The sequence below is a fragment of the Anolis carolinensis genome, chromosome 3, assembly GCF_035594765.1.
Source record: "Anolis carolinensis isolate JA03-04 chromosome 3, rAnoCar3.1.pri, whole genome shotgun sequence".
Taxonomy (NCBI): Eukaryota; Metazoa; Chordata; class Lepidosauria; order Squamata; family Dactyloidae; genus Anolis; species Anolis carolinensis.
Window position 1 is genome coordinate 239,590,185 of NC_085843.1, and position 24,137 is coordinate 239,614,321.

The following is a 24,137-nucleotide window of genomic DNA, read 5'->3' on the forward strand; positions in this document are numbered from 1 at the left end:
AAACTGGTGGAAGATTTTTCCAAGATAACAGCAGTGACAACATAGATATTGATAGATAACACTTGTATGTACTGTGCAAAAGTCCAATCCAAAATGAGTGTTGCGCCCCTAGACTGCAGAGACACCTCAAAACCATGCTGGAACCCCAGACTATAAGCAAAGCAAGTTGTTTATTGAAGAATATATGTAAGCAATAGCAAATCAAAGTTCAAAATCAATGAAACAAGGTTTTAGTTCACCAGGTACAAGATACTTGAGAGTCTTGAGGAAAGGATCCATGAAAATCAAACACAAGAATAAACTCCAACAAGGTATCAAAATTAGTCCAAGGAACAGGAACAAAGCTGGAACAAATAACAGGATCTTTGACTGGAACAAGGGATCCAAACTGCCAAACTTTCAGGAACAATGACTGGATAATCCAAAACTCCCCAAGAACAATGACTGGAACAAAACTCAAGGCTACATGAACTTGCATGAAAGTCCATTGGAACATGAAACAGGATTCTATGAAGCATGAAACATGAGTCCATAAACAGGAACCACACTCTTGATGAGTAAAGTTACCACCTCTGAACATCTCTCAGAAGCAATTCCTCTTAAAGCTGAAATCAAGGCCTCCTTCCATGGGAAGTTTTCTCAAAACCTTTTCTCATTAGCAACTGTCTGCTCTGTCTCAAAACCTCCCTTTCTTGTCTCTGTTGACATATAGCTTTCTTTCTGTCAACCTCATTAGTCTTATCACAACTGAAATGCCCATCTGCCAAGGGATAGTTCAACCTTGATTCTCTCAAGGAATGCAGTTCAAGCTGCCTGCTTGAAACCATTGTATGCTTGCTTCCAGAATCCTCAGGAACAAACTCTGGCTGTCCAGGAACACCAGCTTCATCCAACTCTGGTTGTATGGGAATCCTAGGCCCCAATCCAGATTCATCTGACAGGTCAGGTGCAGGTACAATCACAGGTTTAACAGGTCCAATCTCAGGCTCTCCTGATAGCTCAGGTGCAAGCTGGGATACAACAATGAGAGCAGAAGTGCCAGAAGAGGAGACTCTCAGGGTGGATGACACTCAACAGCCTATTGGGGCACCGCAGATGAGAACTACAAGTACTGCTGGGGCTAATAACACAACAGGACTCAAACCAAAAGGATATTCAGGTGTTTATGTGCTCAGAGGTGGAACAAAAGTCTAAAGCTACACAGCACGTATTATAGGAACAGGGAATGTGAGAAGTATGAATCAGCAGAAGCTATTTATTTATTTATTTCCAGAATTTATACCCCGCCCTTCTCACCCGGGGGGACTCAGGGCGGCTTACACAGCTGGCAACATTTAATGCCAAGAACATAATAATAAAACAAAAAACAGTACATATAATCAATTAAAACTATAAAAATACATCATTAAAATACATTATAAAAATTAAAACATAAGTAAATTAGATCCATTTGTCTAAAAACCTCATGCTTCAGCCTTCAATTGGACCATGTCGACATTATCATATTACTCATTAAAAGCTTGTGCACACAGCCATGTTTTCACAGCCTTTCTGAAACCCAGAAGAGTTGGGGCTTGTCGGATATTTGTGGGGAGGGTGTTCCACAGCCGGGGAGCCACCACCGAGAAGGCCCTGTCCCTCATTCCCACCAGCCGCGCCTGCGAGGCAGGTGGGACCGAGAGCAGGGCCTCTCCAGATGATCTTAGGGATCTAGCTGGCTCATATGAGGAGATACGTTCGGATAAGTAAATTGGGCCAGAACCGTTTAGGGCTTTATAGGTCAAGACCAGCACTTTGAATTGAATTGAAGCTAACCATAGTAAAACAAGAAACAGAATGTATCAATTATTTATTTATTTATTACATCACATCACATCTTTATACATCTTTTGGTTATGTGAGTCCTTTTCTTCTCTCTTTCTTGGTTATTGTATCATCGGACTCTAGTTTGCATTTTGAGGGAAAATTGGAAAATGTAATATTGGATTCCAGTTTTAATCAATATCTGGTCATATCCCACTACCACCTATATAACCACAAGAAGTTACTCTATCTTAGTGGGAATTAAAGAGAAAATATACGTTTTTACTGAGTTTGAAGAATAATTTCCTCGAGGCTTGGGATTTTAAGGACATCCATGTTCAGACTCCTCCGTGCCATCAATTTCCTGACATGCCTGCTGGCAATTAAAAATAGGACCTGTAATGTAATACCTAATCCTTTTATGTTTCATATCATATTTTCCATTCACAAAGTTAACCAGAACTTTCCACCTTACTGTGACTGCAAATTAACTGCTTTTCAGTGCCTGACAGGCTCAAGACTCCGTTTCCATTCTCTCAGAATGGATTACACTATATCCTTAGAAAAACCTGTCACCTTGTCTTGTTGTATAAATCATTTGAAGTCAGTTGTAGTAAATCGGGTGAGAGGAGAGTGTATTAGTTGGCACAGTTATGCAAAACAAGGGTCAAAATAGGAAAGCAAGCCTTTATGTTTTCAAATTCAGCCTCAGGGGCACAACTTAAATACAGATTCCAATTCAGACCAAAGACAAATAAAATACATTGCAAATTGTTCTCAAAAAGCTGCTAAAACGGCAGGAGTTTAAAAAATGTCAAGCAGCAGGAACAAGGCTCTTTGCTTGACCGTACAGAAAGCCTCTCTCTTATTTTAGGCAGTGATTGGTATGTGAAAGAAGGCTGCCAACTAATACCATGCGCTGTAGGCTGTATTTCAGAGGTAGGAACTGGCAAAACCATGTCAGAGTATTCTTACCTTAGGCTTGATTTACACTGCCATACAATGCAATTTGAAACTCATGATATACTCAGTGTCAAATACTGCATTATATGGGTCTACACTGGCCATATAATGCAGTTTGAAACTGAATTACATAGTAGTGTATATCCAGCTTAGGAAAACCCTATGAAATTCATGGGGTTGCCATAAATTGATATGCTTCTTCAATCAAACACATGTATATTTGTGTATGTATATTTGCTATTATATTTCTATTAATAAAATAGTCTTAAGGTTATTAAATTACCTGCTCTGTCTCTCATGTGAAAATATCATGAGCATCCTGTCCTTTAATAGAGGGTTGATGTTAACTTTGCCTGTTTGAACTATATTACAGGTTAAACCACAGAGGTGCTGAACTTGCTGACTGAAAAGTCAGGGGTTTGAATCTGGGAAGTGGGGTGAGCTCCCGCCTTTAGCACCAACTTCTGCCAACCTAGCAGTTTGAAAACATGCAAATGTGAGTAGATCAATAGGTACCTCTCTGGTGGGAAGGTAACAGCGCTCCATGCAGTCATGCTGGCCACATGATCTTGGAGAGGCGTCTATGGATAACGCCAGCTCTTCGGCTTAGAAATGGAGATGAGCACCATACCCCAAAGTTGGACACAGCTAGACTTAATATCAAGGGAAACCCTTATCTTTTATTGTTAATTGTTTGGGAGTTTATTCGGTCTTTTCATGATGCTGTTAACCTTGGATTCCAGGGGAATCAGGTAAGTCCATATATCCCTGTGTAGAGTTGCAGTGAAGTCAGCAGGGAGTGTCTCCTTGGGACAGGGTGGAGACCTGGGTACACTTGATCATGGTCTCAGTTTTCAGAGTGAAAGCTTCATTTGTCTGCTTCAGTTAAAACAAAAAATTAAGGAGAAAGGGGAGGAATCATTGAGCACTTTTAAAATTAAATGCCTTATTTATTTTCCTATGAGCTTTCACGGCTTAAATCCCATCTCTTCATAAGGTCTGTGGTTTTGCAGAAGCTTGGATGACTCATCTCAAATTACTTTTTCCACTTTTTCAGTCATCAGCTAACTCAACACAGCTTTTGAATGTTTAGCATTTGAGAGCTGCACATTTCCACTTTGAGAACTGCACACACACACATCCCTTCATTTTCAGTGTCTCTAATGTTCTCCGTTTGTTCTTTCACACATATTATAGAACATCTACATGCTGGAGAAGTTCAGAATGGTGTGTTTGATATGGTTGTCATGAACTAATGGAAGCTTAAAACCCCTGACCTCAGAGAAAGTGGCTTCTTTGACACTAGGAATGGGACCCACTTGGTCAACCAACCAGTTTGTGCTATTCACCAGTTTCAGGAGGAATATTCCAATTGACCACACCTTTCTAATAATGAGTTAAAGGTAAAAAGTTGGATAAGTTGGAGCAGGTTCAGAGAAGGGCACCAATGATGATAAGAGCTATGGAGAACAAAACATATGAGGAAAGGTTGAAGAAGCACATTCAGCGTGATAAAGTAAAGACTGAGGAGTGACAAGATTGTTTTCTTTAAATACCCCAAGGTTGCCACAGAGGTGAGGAGCAGACCCAAGACCAGGTCAAATGATTTTAAGTTACAGGAGAGTAATATCAATTGAACCTTAGAAGGAACTCCTTCACAATGGGAAGTCATAGGGAGGAGGGAGCAAGCTTGTTTTCTGCTGCCCTGCAGACTAGGACACGGAACAATGGCTTCAAACTACAGGAAAGGAGATTCCACCTGAACATCAGGAAGAACTTCCTCACAGTGAGGGCTGTTCGGCAGTGGAACTCTCTCCCCGAGACTGTGGTGGAGGCTCCTTCTTTGGAGGCTTTTAAATAGAGGCTGGATGGCCATCTGTCGGGGGTGCTTTGAATGTGATTTCCTGCTTCTTAGCAGGGGGTTGGACTGGATGGCCCATGAGGTCTCTTCCAACTCTACTATTCTATGATTCTATGATTTTATGATTCTACAATGAAAGTGATTCAGCAATGGAAACTGGTCTGGAGAGGTGGCGAGGCCTCCTTCACATAGTCTACTTATTTTTAAGTTACACTGTAAATGTGTCTTTCTAAAGGCTATTTGACATGAATTTTCCAAGGTTTGTTCCATTGTCTTATTATTTGTAATCACGATGACTAACAACAAAAGATTGCAATCCCCGGATCCCATCCCCACATAACGGGAACTAACAGAAGTATTGCTACCTGGAGAAAGAAGCAGAATTATTATCTTTTTCTCAACAAGGATTTTGCTTCCCAATGACATTTTACTTCGGTTCCCAACTCTGTAGCACTGTATCAACTTACAAAATTATTTGAGCCTTTCGAAATTTAGTTTAGGCATTCAATGAAAAGAGAAGGCTAGCTTTCCAAAGAAATGCAAAAACAGTAAATATTATATTTCTAGGAGTAGATGATATTCATTGTCTTACACCCTGCAATGCTAGAAATTTGGAGACTGTACAACAATGTCAAAGCCAGTGTGATGTAATGGTTTGAGCATTGGACTGCTGCTTCAAAGACCAGGGTTCAACTGACTGATTGGTCATGGAAACCCATTGAGTAATCTTTGGCAAGTCCCACTCCTTCAGTGTTAGAGAAATTTTTCTTGTCAGAAAAACCCAGTGGTTGGCTTGTCTGAGGGTTACTTAAGTCAAAAATAACCTGAAACACATCAACAATAGCAAACTTTCATGAAGGGGTGAATTCTCCAGCATCTGCAGTGACACTGCTAAGAACAAATTATTTTAAAAAGTAGTTGAGTTTGACTATTTGCAGATTGAAGGTCTGTGATGTCTTGGGAAGTCTTGTGGGCCCAGGGTACACCTGGAACAACCAGATTAAAGATTTCTGAAGGATTTAGGGTTCTCATGGCCTTTCTCAGAAGGAGCACATTCTTGCTAACCATTTCCTCTCCCATCTCCACAAAGGAACATGTAACAGTAGGCTGGGCTCCTGTCTTGTGGAGATGCCACAGCAATGTCTGAAGCCTTCAGGGTTTTGTGTACAACAGTCTGTATCTAATTTAAAATCTGAAGGCTTTTAAAAATGTTATATTAATGTCCACAGGATACCTGCCAACTAAATTGGATTAATTACAGCCCCGAGTCTGTTTTTTTTTCTTTTGCCCATGCACATTCTTTTTCAGCTTTATACTGGATTTTTCATTACCATTCTAATTTTTGTGTATGTACAATGTTCACAGGGAGCTCTGGCGTGGACTGGTCCATGAGGTCACGAAGAGTCGGAAACGACTGAACGAGTGAGACGACGACGACAATGTTCACAGGTATCAGCCTCTACTCTTCCACATTCCAGATCAAACCCACTGTAAATCTCTGCTATGGGCTTTGTTCCCAATTTTTCATTTTTCCTTTCTCAAGCAAACTGCTGTCCCATTGTTAAGACAGCACTGTAGAATCCAAAACCATAACTGAAATTTAAAATACGTATTGAAACCACATCCAGGAATTTGAGTTCTTCCACAGAGATGCCTAGTTCCAAACATCTTAAGAATGTATGTCTGTGTTCCATAATCTATGAGAATTACTGTGTAAGATTTATGTAGGCAGCATAATACAGTTTGTAAGAAAGCATGAATTCAGAGATCCTTGAAGATTTGCCACACATGGTGTTGTTTCAGGTTAGTATGAAAGCAGAATTTAATTATGATTTAGGGCTCAGAGAATGTCCAACTTGATGTTCTTTCAGAGTTTCATGTCACTGACTTGTTTCCACTACCTCACATCCCCATTCCTCTTTATATCTTAAATGGGAGAAATGGCATCACTACTCTGTCATGATTGTTCCCCCCTAAAAGAGCAACCCCAGAGACATGAAGCAGCCAAAATTGCTTTCCATGGAGCTGATCAGAGGCCCATTCACACTACACAAATATGAAGATTTATAGCAGAGGGCTATCATTCCCCTTTAATTCCTATGGTTATATCCTATGGAATTCTAAGATTTGCAGTTTGGGGAGCACTGGAATACTCAGGGTGATAATTCTATATGCCCTTCTCTGCACTACAAATTCCAGGAATTCTAGCACTCTTTGAACCTCATCACATTTCCTTCGGGCTCCATCCTAGAACACTTCCAGGATAGTGCCCAGGACAGAGCCTGCCGTAGCCCACCATATGAGTAGGGTTACATCTGGTGGGGCTCCATCCTGGTTCACTCCTGGAAGCATTGTAGGACAGAGCCCTGAGAACATGGAAAGTTTCCCGTGTTCTCATTAGGTAAGCCAGGGAAAGTGAGGAGGGAAGCCAGGCAGCGACAGTTTCCCCCATGGGATGGGGAAGGGTGATGCAGGTGACGTGAGGCACAGGACGATGGTTTCCCCTCCTACCCGCCATATTTGTCCTGCTGCCCCATGGATGCCCCTGCTGTTCCCTAGCTTGAGAACTTCAATGTGATGAGGTCCTTATTTTTTAATACCTTGTTCTAAAGCAGTGGTTCCCAAACTTATTTGGCCTGCCGCTCAGCTAGAATCACGATTGCAAAACTGTGGAAAACAGAGGAGACACCGTCAATAGAACAATGGACACTGAAATTGATGGATATACAAAATATGGACACATTAACGCAGATAATCTCAAAAAATACAAGGACAAAAACAGACTGGAACAAACTAAGAAAATATCTAAAGGAAAAAAGAAATTTGAAAATATAGAGGGTGATATTAGATAAGAGTAGACACTCTTGGGTTCTAAAAACATTGTTTCGGGAGAGAAATGAGAAAAACAAGAATCAAATTGCAGAGCAGGGGAACTGGAAGGTAACGCAGAGAGGAGGGAGGGCCAAGGGGAATTATGTGGTTGTGTATTTGGGGGGGGGGGGGGGTTGGGGGGGGTTGTGTATGTGTGTGTTCTTTTTTTTCTTTTTCTTTTTGCTTGTTTTTCTGTTCATATGGTCACATGTGGCTCTCTCTTTTTATTGTATCACTAAAACTATAAATAAAATGTTAAAAAAAGAAGAAGGTGGGGCTGTGCCTCTCTCCTAGTCCAAGATGTAGGGCTGCGATGGGAGGTGGGCAGGGCCACAAATAGGCGGCCAGGACTGGGATGGGCGGAGTTACGAGCTCTGAGGCGGGGCTGAGCTTCTACCCCTATCCTTCAGCGCCTGCCAGGACACAGGAGGTGGGGCTAGAGGAGGGGGCAGGGCCTCTTCCCAAGTGCCTGATGGGGCTGAACCTCTATACCCCACCCCCGTGTTCTAACAAGCGCCTCAGAGGAGGTATACAGAGGCTCAGTCCTGTCTTGCGCTCTTGGGAAGAGGCCCCGCCCCCATCCCATCCCCGTCCTTTAGTCCTAAAAGACCTCTCAGGAGACGTATAGAGGCTCAGCCTTGTCTTGGGCTCTTGGAAGGAGGCCCTGCCTCGTTCCCTAGCTCCGCTCTCTGTGTACCAACAAGAGCCTCAGGAGAGGTATAGATTTTCAGCCCTGTCTCGGGCTCTTGGGAAGAAGCCACACCCACTCCTCTTGCTCCGCCCCTGTATGTCCTAACAGGCACCTCAGGGGCTCAGCCCTGTCCCCGGCACTTGGGAAGAGGCCCTGCCCCTCCTCTGGCCCCGCCCCGTGTCCTAATAGGTGCCATCACCACCCCCCTGGATCGCTCCAGCTCCCACCAGAGGGCGGTAGTGCCCACTTCGGGAATCACTGTTCTAAAGAATCTGTAATAGATTCTCTCCCTCTCCCAAGGTTGGCCCTTCAATTTCAAGTAGTGAGAAAAGTCATACCGATTTGATGGTTGCTATCCACATAGAATTTAAGCAGACAATAGGTGTTTTATTTTCATTTTAGATCTTACTGGAGCACATACGACCTCATCAGAAGCGTGTGCCACCCAGCTTCCCTCCGGTGATCCAATGCAACACAGCAAGCCTCCCATGTTGCCGCTGCAGCAGCATATGCCGGTTCCCCATCAATTTTGTGATGGAGCCCCGCTGGAAGTAGTTCTACATCATGGGATGGGAGCCAGCATATTCTGTTGCAAAACTGCTGAGGAACTGGTGTTGCCACCAAAAACAATCCCTTCTGATGAGATCGCAAGACCATCAACCAGAGCCAAAAAGGGCCTGAATGATGAGTTAGCTCTTACATTTATCCCCATTGATTCACAAGGTTGATTCTAGTTTGGGCTACCCTTAGGATTGTGGTCATGCTGCCCTGAGAACATTCTGAGCTTAGAATGTTATTTCCATATGTAAAGTGGAATGAATATGTCTTAGCAAAAACAAAGACCTGTGGAAGGGATGCAGAATCCTTCTTCCTCCTGCATCTTATGGCCATGCATATTGCTTCTCTGATGACTTATTTTCTCTCTGCACACAAGCTGGTGAAGTACAGTATTCCTGCTCCTTTCAATATGCCATCCCCACTGAGCACTGTCTCTGCTGGAGAGGGAAATTCCTTTGCTTAATCATTATTTAAAACCTAACCTCAAGTGGGCTGGGCAAAAGATGAAAAGCTCCTCAAGGCAGTAGAACTCCTCCTCTTTTCCCTCTTCTCTTTTTTTCCAGGCTAGTTTCCATTTAAATGTCTGAAAATTGCCACTCACTGCTGTTGCAGACTTTGTAGTTAGTATGAAGTCTCTTTCTGATGGAGCATTTCAGCAACTTGGCAGCTGCCTGCTAAGAAGAGCTCCCTGCTTGGCTGTTTTCTCTGTTGAACATTTCCCATCTGTGGGAAAATGACTCTTACCTAGTAGCTTCCTAACAGATTGAACAAGAAATTTGTGGTATTTTGGGGGTGACATGAGGCGGAATATATTGGGGGGGGGGGAGGCTAAGGGAGGAGACATTGATTTATGGTGACCAACCCTGAACTTCATTACTTCTATGAGAAGCAGAAGTTCTAGGGTGCTGGCTCACTGAACACATGTCTTTCCTCCCAGCCAAAGCCTTTGGAATCTGAATGAATCCTTGAGATGTTTAGGATGAAGAGGTTAGATGATGACCAGGAGGGTTCTTCTGCATGGACCTGGTGACCAAGTTCCCTGATGTCTGCTCTGCTCCTGGTTTGGGCTGTGCTTCTGCACTTGGGAATTGAACAGTCCCTGGGCAGAGGAGGGAAGTCATGGGACCACTGCACAGGTAAGAGCTGCAGGTAGGGATATGCTAATCTGTGCATCTCATTCTCATCTCTCACAATGCTGTCAACATTCTTGTCCTGACCGAAAGCTGTTTTAACCTTTCTCCTATTTCCCTGTAAGGAATTTTGTATGTTGTGCATATTTTTCTTCAATACCTTTGTGTATGCATTTTTCCTAACTGTGCTGCTCATTGTATTTTGTTCATGTACTTATGCAAAACTGTGGGCTCATAGACATGTTGGGAGATGGGGTGAACCAGCATAGCAGTGAAATTGGTATTTCTAATATCTGACTGAGAACACTGACCATCTTTGCATAGAGCTTTGGCTGGTCACTAGGATGGAATGTAAGCTGAACCCTGAGGCACCAGATACATGTAGGAAACCACTTTTACAATTGTTGAATGTATCCTTACATAAGGTGCATTGGGTAATTCCTCACACAATCTTATAAAAAGTGTGGGCAGAATTATATGGACATCATGACCCAGTTGGTTCCTGCTCTGAGGTGTTTCATATTTCATCTCCCTGCAAAACTCATGTTTTTCATGGGGAATTCTAAATGCAGTGAACTCCTTTTCCATCTCTTGCTGGGACATATTGGTGGAAATCTTTAGCAGCATTTATGAAAGGGCGTGGAGTAATTTTGTTTGACCACACTGTGTTATACTGTAAAGCAGAGGTAGGCAGAATGTAATCCTCTATATACTGGACTGCACACTGGAATGCCTTTCTTATAGGTCCTAACCAGCAAAGTTAATGATGAGGGATGATGGGAGTTTTAAGCTGAGAACATCTGCGTAGTCACATTTTGCCCACCATTGCTTTGATGCATGTGCTGTCTAAATTTGAATGCATAGATTGTAAGATCCCAGCCACAGTCAGCTGAACAAATAAATTGACTCCAAACAATCATTCCACTCCTCCTAACAGCATTATAGCATGGAACATAAAAGGGGAGTCAGCTGCAAGTTTTGAACAGCACTTTGCCTCTTCATCAGCACATGTCTGTTGAAGGAAAACAAAATGCCACTGTTACATATCCTTGTTCGGTGTTGTGTAACTTGATTGCCCTGAGAGCAAAGAAGCTGGAAATTGGAGTAATTTCACTTGCTCAATGACTCAGTTCTTTTGCTGGAAGGACAGCAAAGAAATTGCACAGCATAACTGAAAAATCACCACTGCTTAGGGCTTTCCTATTTCCGGTACCATGTAAGATGTAGAGAAACCTTGTACAGAAGAAAGTGTACTGACAAAGCTCACTGTATTTCTTGTGATGGATGTTAATGGGTATGTAGGTAATGCTATCATTCTGCCATTGCAGACCTTTTACTGCTTACTAAATATCCATTTTTATCTTTGCTCAAGTGTCAGAGCAGACATTGAGGTCATAGAAATGACCTCATCACATGGGGCCTTTGCCCCGTCCTATGACACTTCCACGATAGAGTCAGGATGGAGCCCTCCAGGGCCCATCCCATGATACAGGGCTATTTCCAGTGGGGCTCCATCCTGGCTCCATCCTGGAAGCATCATAGGACAGAGCCCTGAGAACACGAGTGGCTACCTATGTTCTCATTACCTAAGCTGGGAACAGCGTAGGGGAAAGCCAGGCAGTGACAGTTTCCCCCGTGTGATGGGGAAGGGGGTGTGTGAGGCGCAGGATGGCAGCTTTACCCACTGCCAGATGGATTTTCCCCACTGCTGGACTGATGTGATGAGGTCCTTAGACTAGTGTGGAGTGTTGGACTTGGACTCTAGAAGACCAGGATTTGAATCCCTACTCAACCATGGAAACCCATTGGGTGGCTTTGAGGAAGTCACACACTTTCTGCCCCAGAGGAAACCAACTGCATGGCCCCTCTGACAAAATCTTGTCAGGAAAACCTTATAATAGGTTCATTTAAGGATCACAGCAAGTGAAAAACAACTTTAAAGCATACAAAACTATTCCACCCTATACTTGATGTAGGGATTATTTCACCAAAAGTTTAGTTTTAAATTCATGTGTGGAAAAAAAGTCTTAAGTTAATTTTCATTTGAATATTCAGTTTTTTTTCTGATTGTTATAATATCAGATAATGAAGACATGAACTGTGGGCTCTTCCAGATAGGGCAAATATGTTAGGTAGTTGAGTTCCCATTTTTTTTTATTATTAAATGAAATTTTTGCTCTCCCAGATTACTCTCTAGCAATTCCCAGAAACAATTGCAACCTTTTAGAACCTCTTCATACGGCCCTTTTGAGCCATGACATTTTGTCAGCAGTCGCTGTTGAAAGGCAAGGTGCACAGAGAGGCTTGTGGCATTCTGCGCACCCTTTCTTCTTCCCCCATCATATGGTGCATTGACACCCTGTCCCCATCAGATTGGAAAAAGGACAGCAATGCACAACAACATGTGTTGCCCCACCACCTTTCCCCCGTCATATGGGGAAAAGTGGAGGAAAGTGCGGGTAGCTCAATTGCAAGACACACTTGTGGAGGAAAAGTGCAGGTAGCTCAAAACACACTTTCCTCCCCGTAGTGGTGAGGGAATTGCCTTCCAGCGCTTCCCTTTCACTTTGGGCAAAATGTGAGCAAGGCCTGCCATGCGTTGTGTGATGGCGTTTGGCAGGCCCCATCCAAGCCTCAAATAAAAGCTGCAAAACGGGGTTATTTTCCCCCGTGTAAAGAAGCCCTTTTTCCAACTCCCTTCAGATCAGCAACCCAACCTTCAGGTCAGCAGTTCAGCCGGCACAAGGGTCTAACCCATTGTGCTGCAACAATTTGTAGATTGGAACACCTTAGTAAACCTTGTCCAAGTTTTTTTAAAAATTAGAAGAGCCCCCTAAGAAATAGATACAAATAACCCCTGAAAAGCTCAAGATAAGTGGATGTGGACTACATTCATCACTTTTTTAATACAGAGGACCTCACACATGTTATTGCTAACACAGACAGCTATCAAAATGGGTTTATTGTAATTGGATTAATAATTTCCTTTTAAGAGTCTGTTTAGAATTTGCCACCTACAGATCTTTTGTTCCGTTTGGGGCTGCCCACCATTCTTTTTCACTCCATCTTTTTTTCTTGCAATCTCCAAGAATTATAATACAGTTTTGGGGAGATACTATATATAAGTCTAAAAAAAATAGTTTTAGTAAAAATTTGACCCAAAAAATCTGGATCCACTTATTCATGGGTCAATGAATAAGTACTGTACCTCAACTCTTATCAAAAAAGGAACCGTTCCATTCTGTGAATAGAGTTGTGAAAGATGAAAGTTTAGATCATCCTGAAAGAACTTAAAAGAAGCCCCAATCTTTCTGGATTTTCTGTATGTCCCAGTTGGAAAATGATGATAGTTGTGGCCAAGGGTGGCTGGTCCCTTGAGATGGCCCTGATGATTTCCCTTCTCCATGAAATGACCATCAATTTATCCACGGGTCATATCAACATCTATAATTTATATAAACTGTAGTTTATTTATAATTTATGTAATCTGTAATCAACCTCTATAATATACCATGCTCTTGACTTATACTTGAGGTCAATATACGTGAATAGATACAGATGCTGCATCACAAGTTACAAAACTCCTGCACTGAAGACTCTAGGTGTTAAATGTGTTATGTATCAATAGTCAATCTTAAATAAAAATGGTATATTCTTCCTCCACCAGTTGCTGTGAAGCTGTAACGATAACACTATGTAACATGATTTTGTTCCTGGGTTATACATGTCATTTCCTAATTGGGTCTATCATAAAAACATGGGGAAAGTTTATTAATCTGCAAAACTTTGTTTTTGTGATCTTCACAAAAGGTTAAAAATGGCAAAAGAAAGGTTAGAAATGGAACATTGAAAGGTTAAAAATGGCAACCACAAAAATGAAGTTTCTGGAGTATAACAACTATTTTCAAAGTAAGCATGGCACAATTAAACAGGAAATAATACTTTCAAACCTGGAACAGATTTTCTTTCCAAATTTTGTTACATAGTGTGATGGTTTCTGATTATGAAGACCCAGTTGAGATTTCAATTTTTTCTTAAAACCAGTGATTCCCAACCTTTTTTTGACCAGGGACCACTTTGGCAAGGGACTCCAAACTCCAACAAGGTTACAAATCAGGGTTTATTTTATGTTTAGCCCTGGTAGTGCTTCTGTGAGCTGCCCGAGTTCCTTCAGGGAGATGGCGGTGGAGTATAAAGTTTATTTATTTATTTATTATTATTATTATTATTATTATTATTATTTAGTCAACTTTAGATTAGGTTTGGATTTTTGGGGTGCCGATTCAGAAAATTGCATTGGATAGACCACATCAGCTCTAGTTTCTGATACAGAACATATGCCTTCCAGTAGTCACCATCTGCTCGCTCACAGAATACCGTATTTAATAATCTAGAGCTGATGTGGTCTCTCTCCCTCTCTCTCCCCCTCTCTCTCTCCCGCTCTCTCTCTCTCTCTCTCTCTCTCTCTCTCTCTTACGTGCCGCCAGGTGAGTCTTCTCCACCCTAGCCTGGGTAGCTTCCCAAAGCTGAGAAAGTGGTGGCGAGGGTGAGGGCAATGTGCTAGTGTCTCCTTCCTTCCTTCCTTCCTTCCTTCCTTCCTTCTCTATCTCACTCTCCTCCAAACCCTGGTGCCAAATTTCTCCAGATGTCTTGCAGACCTTATTTCAGGTCTCACAGCCCACCAGTGGGCCACGGCCCACAAGTTGGGAACCACTGCTGAAAATGATATACTTTCTTTACCAGAATATTTTGACATGCAATATAGCCCTAGCTTCAAAGCTCTGTTTAAATGTTTGTACAAACATGGGGCTCTTAAACCCTTTGTAAAATACCAAAACATTTGACTCTGTTTGCAGGTGTTCATAAGACTGAAGAGAATAAACAGGGCCGGCCGGAGATATTTTTTGATGTAAAGCGGGGGCGCTGAAAAGCGCCCCCGCCACCGGCGCCCTGGCCCCGCCCAGCGTGCCCTGGCCCCGCCTCCCACGCTGCGTGGGAGGCGGGGCCAGGGCGAATAGTGAGGGGCGGGGCCAGAGTTGGCCCCGCCCCCCGTGCCCTGGCCCCGCCTCCCACGCAGCGTGGGAGGCGGGGCCAGGGCACGCTGGGCGGGGGGGGCGGCGTCAGAGCTGGCCCCGCCTCCCACGTTACCCCCGCTCGCCCGTCTGGCCTTGTGTAGCAGGCCAGACTCAGCGGAGGTTTCTCCAGGCCGCGATTGCGGCCTGGAGGAACCTCCGCTGAGTCTGGCCTGCTACAAAAGGCCAGACGGGCGAGCGGGGGTAACGTGGGAGGCGGGGCCAGCTCTGACGCCGCTCCCCCCCCCCCCCCGCCCAGCGTGCCTTGGCCCTGCCTCCCACGCAACGTGGGAGGCGGGGCCAGGGCACGCTGGGCGGGGGGGGCGGCGTCAGAGCTGGCCCCGCCTCCCACGTTACCCCCGCTCGCCCGTCTGGCCTTGTGTAGCAGGCCAGACGGGCGAGCGGGGGTAACGTGGGAGGCGGGGCCAGCTCTGACGCCGCTCCCCCCCCCCCCGCCCAGCGTGCCTTGGCCCTGCCTCCCACGCAACGTGGGAGGCGGGGCCAGGGCACGCTGGGCGGGGGGGCGGCGTCAGAGCTGGCCCCGCCTCCCACGTTACCCCCGCTCGCCCGTCTGGCCTTGTGTAGCAGGCCAGACGGGCGAGCGGGGGTAACGTGGGAGGCGGGGCCAGCTCTGACGCCGCTCCCCCCCCCCCCCGCCCAGCGTGCCTTGGCCCTGCCTCCCACGCAACGTGGGAGGCGGGGCCAGGGCACGCTGGGCGGGGGGGCGGTGTCAGAGCTGGCCCCGCCTCCCACGTTACCCCCGCTCGCCCGTCTGGCCTTTTCTAGCAGGCCAGACGGGCCAGGGCGCACTGGGCGGGAGGCGGGGCACCGTCAGGGCGGTGCCCCGCCTCCCGCCCAGCCTGACGGCGCCCCCCCGGGCCTGCGCCCGAGGCGGCGGCGTCAGCTGCCGCATGAGTGGGGCCGGCCCTGAGAATAAATCATTTTGCAGTCTAGGAAGAAGGATTGGAGACTGCAACAGTTTCTTATTACGTTTTTTGTTTGTTTGTTGTTAATCCAAACCATTAACTCTCATTCTATCTCACTGTTAGTTTTTCAAGTTGGTATTTTTAATCTTAACTTTGCTTATCAACTAAATAACAGCAAGGCTGATGGGAAGAGACATTTAGCTGTAAATTGAGACATAAATACAGATGATATTTCAAATGGAAATTACAAGAATGATAATATATGAGTTCACATTTATCTTTCAGTATAATTACATCTGTTAGTAATTATATATAAATACAATTACAGCTAGGCACACAAATCAAAAATCTACAAATGCACATTCTCTTGTGATATTAACATAGGTACTCCAAAATCCAAAATTGTTCACATCAGAGGCTAAAATAATGGATTTTTTTTTCTTTAAACGTCTTCTGTCATGGAAATAAGTGCTCACTTATGGGCTTCCAAAGTGATATTGCCTGTTTTTCCATTTTTAATCAGTTCAATTCAGCTATTAAAACTTGCAAATATTACATTGTAATTGGAGTGGATCTTCTTATCATAGCAAATTTTACCTTTCAAACTAAGCATGAGATTTTCCTTGCCAGGTTTGTTAGAGTTTTGTAGCATTAATATTTAGAGTCTGGGATATTAAAACTAGGAAATCCTTTTCCTAAGACATAGTACCGCATTACAGCAATACCAAACTATGCTGCAATCATAGCAAGAATACTTGGTGATGTATGTTGAAGTAATTGGGATTTATACCTATCTATGTGGTCTGGACCTTCCACAGAGAGGTCTTCAGTATCTTCTTACACATGGTCCCACTGGGCTTGCAAAACAGCTTGCTGTTGCTTTCTGTCCCTGGTTGCTATATTGGCTATACCTGGTACACCTTTGTAGCTAAACTGTGCCTGGGAAACAGCAAACTACTCTCCCACCTCACTGCTAATGTGTCCTGGAAGAAGCAGCCAAAATAAGGGAATAGCCACCAATGCCTCCCATAAATAGTGAAGCATTCTGCTGTCTCAATAAAGCTTAGGATCTCAGCTATATATTATCCTTTTGCAAAAATAGGCTTGCACCCTTGATCTCATATTTCAAATCATTTGACTTGTGATAAACTCAGGATTGCTCTGGGGTTCTGATAAACAACAGGCAAATGTCTTTCCACAACAGGATTTTTCTGACCCCGAGTCCTTATTTTACCTGTTATCATGATGGGTGTTCCTTCAATGGCTATTTGATGGCAAAGCAACAATGAAGTGGCCAAGCTGCTTTTTAGCTGGTGGCCATGGCAATAGGCATCCCCCCCCCCAAATAGTGTCCTTCATGCAGGCCTGTAGCAAGGGTTTTTTTTTAGGGGTTCAAACCCCCCCGCCGAAATTTTTCAAGTTATAAAAAAAATCTCGTTTACTCATGAATTTTAACTGGTTAACCAAATCCCCATGCTAAGTCTATGAGATGCAAAACATTAAGAGTCCCTCCAGGCACTATCTCAAGCATATTGACAGGTTTGTAGCGAGGAGGGGTATGTGCTAGGGGTTCAACCCCCCCCCCCCCGAAATTTTCAAAACCCCTCCCGAAATTTTTTTCTGGCTACGGCCCTGGCTTCATGGGTATGAGAGGATGAAGAAATGCTTCTGAAGCACAGGCTGCTGTTGCCACCTCCCTATTGTCCTCTTGCCTCTGAAAGACAATGGGGGAAGAACTGCAGCAACAAAATACTGTGGATTCATTTGTGGAGAATAAAAATCAGTATTTTCCAATAGAATGCCTTCGATGGGGTGGGGGGAAGAGATATTTGCATCTCCTTCATTGAATGGATTGTAGGTAAAGGCAAAGGTTTCCCCCTGACATTAAGTCTAGTCGTGTCTGACTCTGGGGGTTGGTGCTCATCTCCATTTCTAAGCCAAAGAACCAGTGTTGTCCGTAGACACCTCCAAGGTCATGTGACCGGCATGACTGCATGGAGCGCCATTACCTTCCCACCAGAGCGGTACCTATTGATCTACTCATATTTGCATGTTTTCAAACTGCTAGTTTGGCAGAAGCTGGGATTAACAGTGGAGCTCACCCCACTCCCCGGATTCGAACTGCTGACCTTTCGGTCAGCAATTTCAGCAGTTCAGTGGTGTGTGCCACTGGGCTTGCATTGAATGGATAGCAGCTTTATATTTATTTACTGATGATGATGATTCCCAAAGTTATATTCCAATTTAAAAACCAAGTATTTGTCCTGAGGCAGTAATAGTTAAGTTGTGGCCTGGTGGACAATCAATATATTTTTCAATAATTCACTGACAGTTCCAGGGATTCATTTAAAAATAATAATAAACTGAAACATGTTAAACAAGAGAATCCATCCAACTGGGCTTAAATCTGAGTTGAACTGATCAAAAGAGTAATGTCTTTGGAGAACTGCCTCTGCCTCTTGAGGCCTGGCACACTTGGCAGCCAGGGAACAAGACGGCTGATGGATATCTGGCACGGCCTGGGTGTTTTGCATGTACTGACAGTGCCAGGCTAAGCTCTTCGCCAGTGTGCTCAGAGCCATGGAATACCCCTCCCAGTCAACCTGGCAGGTGCCTCAGCCATTATCTTTCAGGGTTGCCAAATCAACCCGCTGCCCTGATTTGTTGCACAACACAGCCACCTGACATTGACAGGAGGTGCACAGGTTTTGTATTACACAAGGCAAACTCATTTCGTTTTGAATACACAAAGAGCATGGCTCACGCAGACCTACCACCACTGATGTGGCTTTATTTAAACTACTATGAGATTATGAAAAACGTGCAATAATAGTGCAAAGAAAACAAACATTAAAAGAGCAACCATTTTCAATGATTCCCATGTATTTCATTTGCATGAGTCAGGGGAGACTCCTAGTTTACTTGTTTGCTTGTCATCATTTTCTTAGAAAGCACCATTACAAATTAGGGAGGGGGGAAAATTGTGGTGTGTGAAATGCAGCATGTGCATGGTTTTAATATCTATCTTGAAGATGGATAAAATCCAAATCATTATGTTCCAACTCATTTGAGGTGGTTAAAACAAAATAACCTCTGGAGATGCATGTAAGCTCTTTATGACAAAGAGTACAAACCACAGTGATTAATATCTCGAGGTTGCTCATGATGAGTAATTGGTAAAATGACTTTATAAACAGGAAAGATTGTGCTGTGAGGTGATTAATTAAAACCCGAGAGACTGAAGAAAATGAACACCGCCGTTGGTCATCATGGCTGGGGAGATCTAGGGTGTGTAATTCAGAAAAGTGCCCATCTTCATATTTTTTGTAAATAGTAAAAAACGCTCTAATCCGAATTTTCGTAGCATAAACTGCCTACATTCTCTCAAGTATTGACAGCTGCTGTTCATTAATATGATCCTGTCTAATCTTTGTCTGGCTTTAATCATTAAAAAAGGGGAGATGAACTGAAAAGGACTGGTTTGGCTTTTCATTTCACATCAGTTTAAGAAAGCTGCTCCTCTATCTGCAGAAACTGTCTACAAACCATAGTAAAGTAAAGGTAAAGGTTTTCCACTGACATTAAGTCCAGTTGTGTCCAGTTGTTGTAGAATGAGGAAAATGTGAGCTTGTACATTTGGATTGATAAATTAATAAAAACAAACTTTAAAAAATGTCCAGTGTCTGACTCTGGGGCTTGGTGCTTTTCTCCATTTCTAAGCCAAAGAGCCAATGTTGTCAGTAGACACCTCCAAGGTTATGTGGCCAACATGACTGCATGGAGCGCCATTACATTCCCAGTGGAGCAGTACCTATTGATCTACTCAGATTTGCATGTTTTCGGACTACTAGGTTGGCAGAAGCTGGGGCTAACAGTGGGAGCTCACTCCACTCCCCAGATTTGAACCGCCAACCTTTTGGTCAGCAAGTTCAGCAGCTCAGCAGTTTAACTCAATGTGCCACTGGGGGCTCCAAATCATAGGTGGTTTTATTGCAAATATTGCTTCTATTCATCTACTACATCCGTCCTTCCACTTTGATTTAATTAGGGGTCCTTTCACATTGCACAGTTATAGCAGTTTGATACCACTTTAACTGCCACAATTACACCCAATGGAATTCCAGGGTTTTGTTTTGGGGAAGCATCAGAGCTTGGTAGCCAAGAATTATAAAAGCATCTTCCTTAAATGTAAATCTCAGGACAGAACCATAACAGTTAAAGTGGATAGAAAATGCCCTACTTGTGAAGTGTAAAAGGACACTAGATGAGAAGGAGCAACCTATGCAGGCATCCAGTTTAGTTTTCAAAGACAATATTATTATTTGGTCAGTTTAGATGTCACCCACTCATTTGGAGATCTGGTTTATGAGCATTAAAATAAATAACAAGATACACCAAACTAGAATTTTTGGATAAAACCCAATGGAAAGCAATGTTGCATGAGTTAGGAATCCCAAATCCCAAAAGATTACAGTGGGGATATTTATTTGTAGCCTTTTTTTGTGTCAGGAGCAACTTGAGAAACGGCAAGTCATTTCTGCTGTGAGAAATTTGGCTGTCTGCAAGGACGTTGCCCAGGGACGCCCGGATGTTTGATGTTTTACTGTCCTGTGGGAGGCTTCTCTCATTTCCCTGCATAGGGAACTAGAGGTGACAGATGGGAGCTCACCCTGCTCCCCGGATTCAAAACACAAACCTTTCAGTCAGCAGTCCTACCAGCACAAGGGTTTAACCCATTGCACCATCAGGGACTCCTGTCCTGTCTTATAGTTAAGAGTGATTTAATAAGGAAATTTTTGTCACCTTTATCACATCCGTTGGTGTGTTAAAAGTGATGTGATAAAAGTGACACCAGTTAGTGTCTTGGAGCCCTCGATGGCACAATGGGTTAAACCCTTGTGCCAGCAGGATTGCTGACTTAAAGGTTGGGTTACTGACCTGAAGGTTGCCAGTTCAGATCCATCCTGGGGAGAGCGCGGATGAGCCCCCTCTGTCAGCTCCAGCTCTATGAGAGAAGCCTCCCACAAGGATGGCAAAACATCAAAAAACAGCTGGGCATCCCCAGGGCAACATCCTTGCAGACAGCCTATTCTCTCACACCAGCAGTGACTTGCAGTTTCTCAAGTTGCTCTTGACACGAAAAAAGTTAGTGTCTTTATCAGGAGATATAGCTATATTAGCACAAGATCACTTTTTATCCTTAAAAATAGGTAATGGAAATGGTGACTTGGGAAAAAAGGAAACAAAATATGGAGGCACCATATATATATACAAAGACCTCAGGTAAAGTTTATCCATTGCTAGGTAACCTACAAAATAGTATACATATATTCCTGGGATCAAAACATGAGTTTTTCACTTTATTGCCAAACAGATTTTGTGTTGCTGGTGTTTTCATGGAACATTCAGACTTGGCTTGGCTGGCATGACAAAGCTGAGATCTGTACTTAGCAGATGTTTTCTGCCAACGCGACTTATCCTTTATGTTTTTTAAAAAATCCCAGTGATTTCCTGGGGCTACTCCTGTCTCTTGTTTTCTTTTGTGAAGAATGTGAATGCTTTGGAAGCTGTGTGTCTTTGCGGGAGTGTATGTAGACATGGCTGAGTTTGTGTGTAACAAAGACAACTAGGCTAGCAGCCAATTCCCTAGAGTCACTCTAAATGCATGTAGTAATGCTAACATGGTTAGATAATTTTCTGAGTGTGATATTCAAGTGTGTCCAGAGGGTTCACAGCCTTGAGTCTATTCTTAAATGAAATCAGATCATTTGTGGTTCCTCTGGCAAATAAGGACCAGGACTTGTCCTACCATTAAGCAGTATAAAGCAACAACTTCACCCAGTAGATGTTTGAGAGGACAGCATCCGTTCCTTGGATGAGTCTCCCTTCCATTCCCTTGGAGGACAGTGATATGTTTGTCAACTGATTTGTTTTGACCCTTAAAAAGGCTGCTTCTTCCATATATCCCCTGGGAAATTTTGACAATATAAAAATAGCATTCAGGCGGAAATTTAGTTGGCTTCTCGGTGTGGAATGGGATTGGCGAAGGAGTGCCATCTTATCTATCACCTCAGGCAGCAAGATGTCTTCAAACAGTTCTCTGTGTTTCAAAACCTGCCTTTACAAAAGTCCAATGGATTATCTTTAAATGTTAAACATCTGTTGTAGATCAACTTTCACTTTGTCAAAAATGAGTACGTACACGTATATGAGTGTATACATGTTTTTCATACACCCACCTGTAATAAGCTTTCACAGCATTGTTCCTTCAGCATCTGCCAAGAAGGGGACAAAGAACTGTGACTGGCACGAAATTGCTGTGTATTAATGTATACATATATGGTGGGCTCTTTGGATCTGCACGATCTGGTTCCATGATTTCCAGTGATTGTAATAAGTCACGACATAAATCTGGAACATGCATTTTCACATGGTTAGTGTTTAATAATAGGGGGTGTGATCATCCATGGGATCATTCATGGTGGGTCCCAGCACTGAAGGCCCATGGATACAAAGAGCCCACTGTAGCGCAATTTTAGCAATAACTGCTAGATTTTGATGGAAACTAGAGAGAAGCTATCCATGATCAGGGGAGCCATGTGTCTGTTAAATTGCCTCTCCAAATAATCCCTGGAAACTAAGTTCAAAATGCAGAAGATGTGTGTACTAAATAAACTCAGAGAAGAGAGGAGATGGCATTTTGCTCTTTTTGGTAGATTCAGGCAAAGCCAAACTGCTGCAGTCCCTCTTAGCTTGCTTATTCTTCCCCATTAGTAACCTTTGCCATCTTGATCTTGAGGTGTAAAGTGATGAATCTGTGAAATGCTGTTCAATGCTTTAATATGACAACTAAGAGATATTTAAACCAGTTGTGTTCTGCCAGCAAATCCGTTTTCCTCCTTGTTTTAATTTGTTTGGAAACTGCTTTGTAATAAGAAGCTTCCACACTACACTCTGCCTGTGTTCTCCCATTTGAGTAATACAATTTTTCTGTTTTGTCTGTTACAGATTTGCGCCCTTTGGATATTCTCTCTGAAGTGGTTCCTGTGAATGGAGTGATGAGTGGGATACGGATGATCCAAATCCAAGGGGCACGTGGTTTCAAGTTCTCTGCAATGCGTCCTCGTTTCCTCAGTTTCCCAGCATCACGGATTTTCATTTACTGTGACCTCTTTCCAGAGGAATTCTCCATTGTGTTCACCCTCAGAACTCTCCACATGCAATCCAAGGTAAGGATGTTGTAGATTTTACAAAAGGGTATCACTTGCCCATTAGTGATATCATCATTGCTGAGTATGAATTATAAACCAGGATAGTGTTTGGAAACATTCTCTTTTAGACAACATCTTCCAGAATGTGCCAGCCAGATTGACTAGTAGCCACAATGTCTGGCAATTTTGAGAAATGTTGTCCAGAACAACTTTTTCAACCTCTGAACTGGATTTAGTATTTTGTTAATTAATCAAACTTGTTCAAATCATGTAAATGCTTCAGTTGTTCAGTGCTACAAACTGTGATTTGATCAGTTGTAAGCATGCTTATTCAAATTGTAGCCATAGTTGCTACAATGACTTCACTCCTAATGTTGCCTCTCCTCCCTTCTTACATGCATTTGTAGTTTGATATTGTTGATATAGCATGATCTTGGTCTATTGACAAAATTATGGCCCATGACATATTTTTTGTGATTGCTTGTGTCTTTTGACATGTATACATTTTCTACAGGAACACAAAGATTCAAATGGAAATGGGCGTGAAACCAAAATGAGCCAACTATTAGCAGAAGAATGGCTAAGCATATTTGGGGCCTTAAGTAACACCTTGTTCCGGCACCAAGTTGTCTTTCAAGATAGATCTAGTTTTAGGCCCTTGAAACCATCCTTGCATTGTGAGCTTACAAACTGTCCAGTTCTCTGTAGCTCATTCAGGCAAAAAGCCACTGCTCTTGTCTTCCTGGATCTTCTCATGTTGTTAAACCAAGAAAGGATAGGTAGGTAAGACAGGCAGATGAGAAGAATGGTCATTAGTCACATTGTACAGAGGTAGAAGGAAAAACATTTGTTATTGTTAACTGCCATTTGTTGACTTCAGCTTATGGTGACCCATATGAATGAGAGACCTCCAAGTCAAGATGTTTTCAACTGCACTGCTCAGGTCATGGTTGTGGAGGTTGTGGATCCCTTGACTGCACCTATACTGCAGTTTTCCTCTTTCCCTACTGCCAAGCATTATTATCATGTCTTCTCAGGATATGTCTCAAGT

The 24,137-nt window shown here is 43.3% G+C and overlaps 1 protein-coding gene across 1 annotated transcript in view; it reads left to right on the forward strand.

The window, feature by feature from the left end:
• The first annotated feature begins 9,579 nt into the window (after positions 1-9,579).
• The window catches only part of tspear (thrombospondin type laminin G domain and EAR repeats), a 44,713-nt gene continuing 30,155 nt past the window's right edge, over positions 9,580-24,137 (forward strand). The window contains exons 1-2 of the mRNA XM_062976474.1: positions 9,580-9,883; positions 22,884-23,104. Of these exons, the coding sequence (XP_062832544.1) occupies positions 9,790-9,883; positions 22,884-23,104 (315 nt within the window). The 5' untranslated portion in view covers positions 9,580-9,789. The remainder of the gene's footprint in view (positions 9,884-22,883; positions 23,105-24,137) is intronic.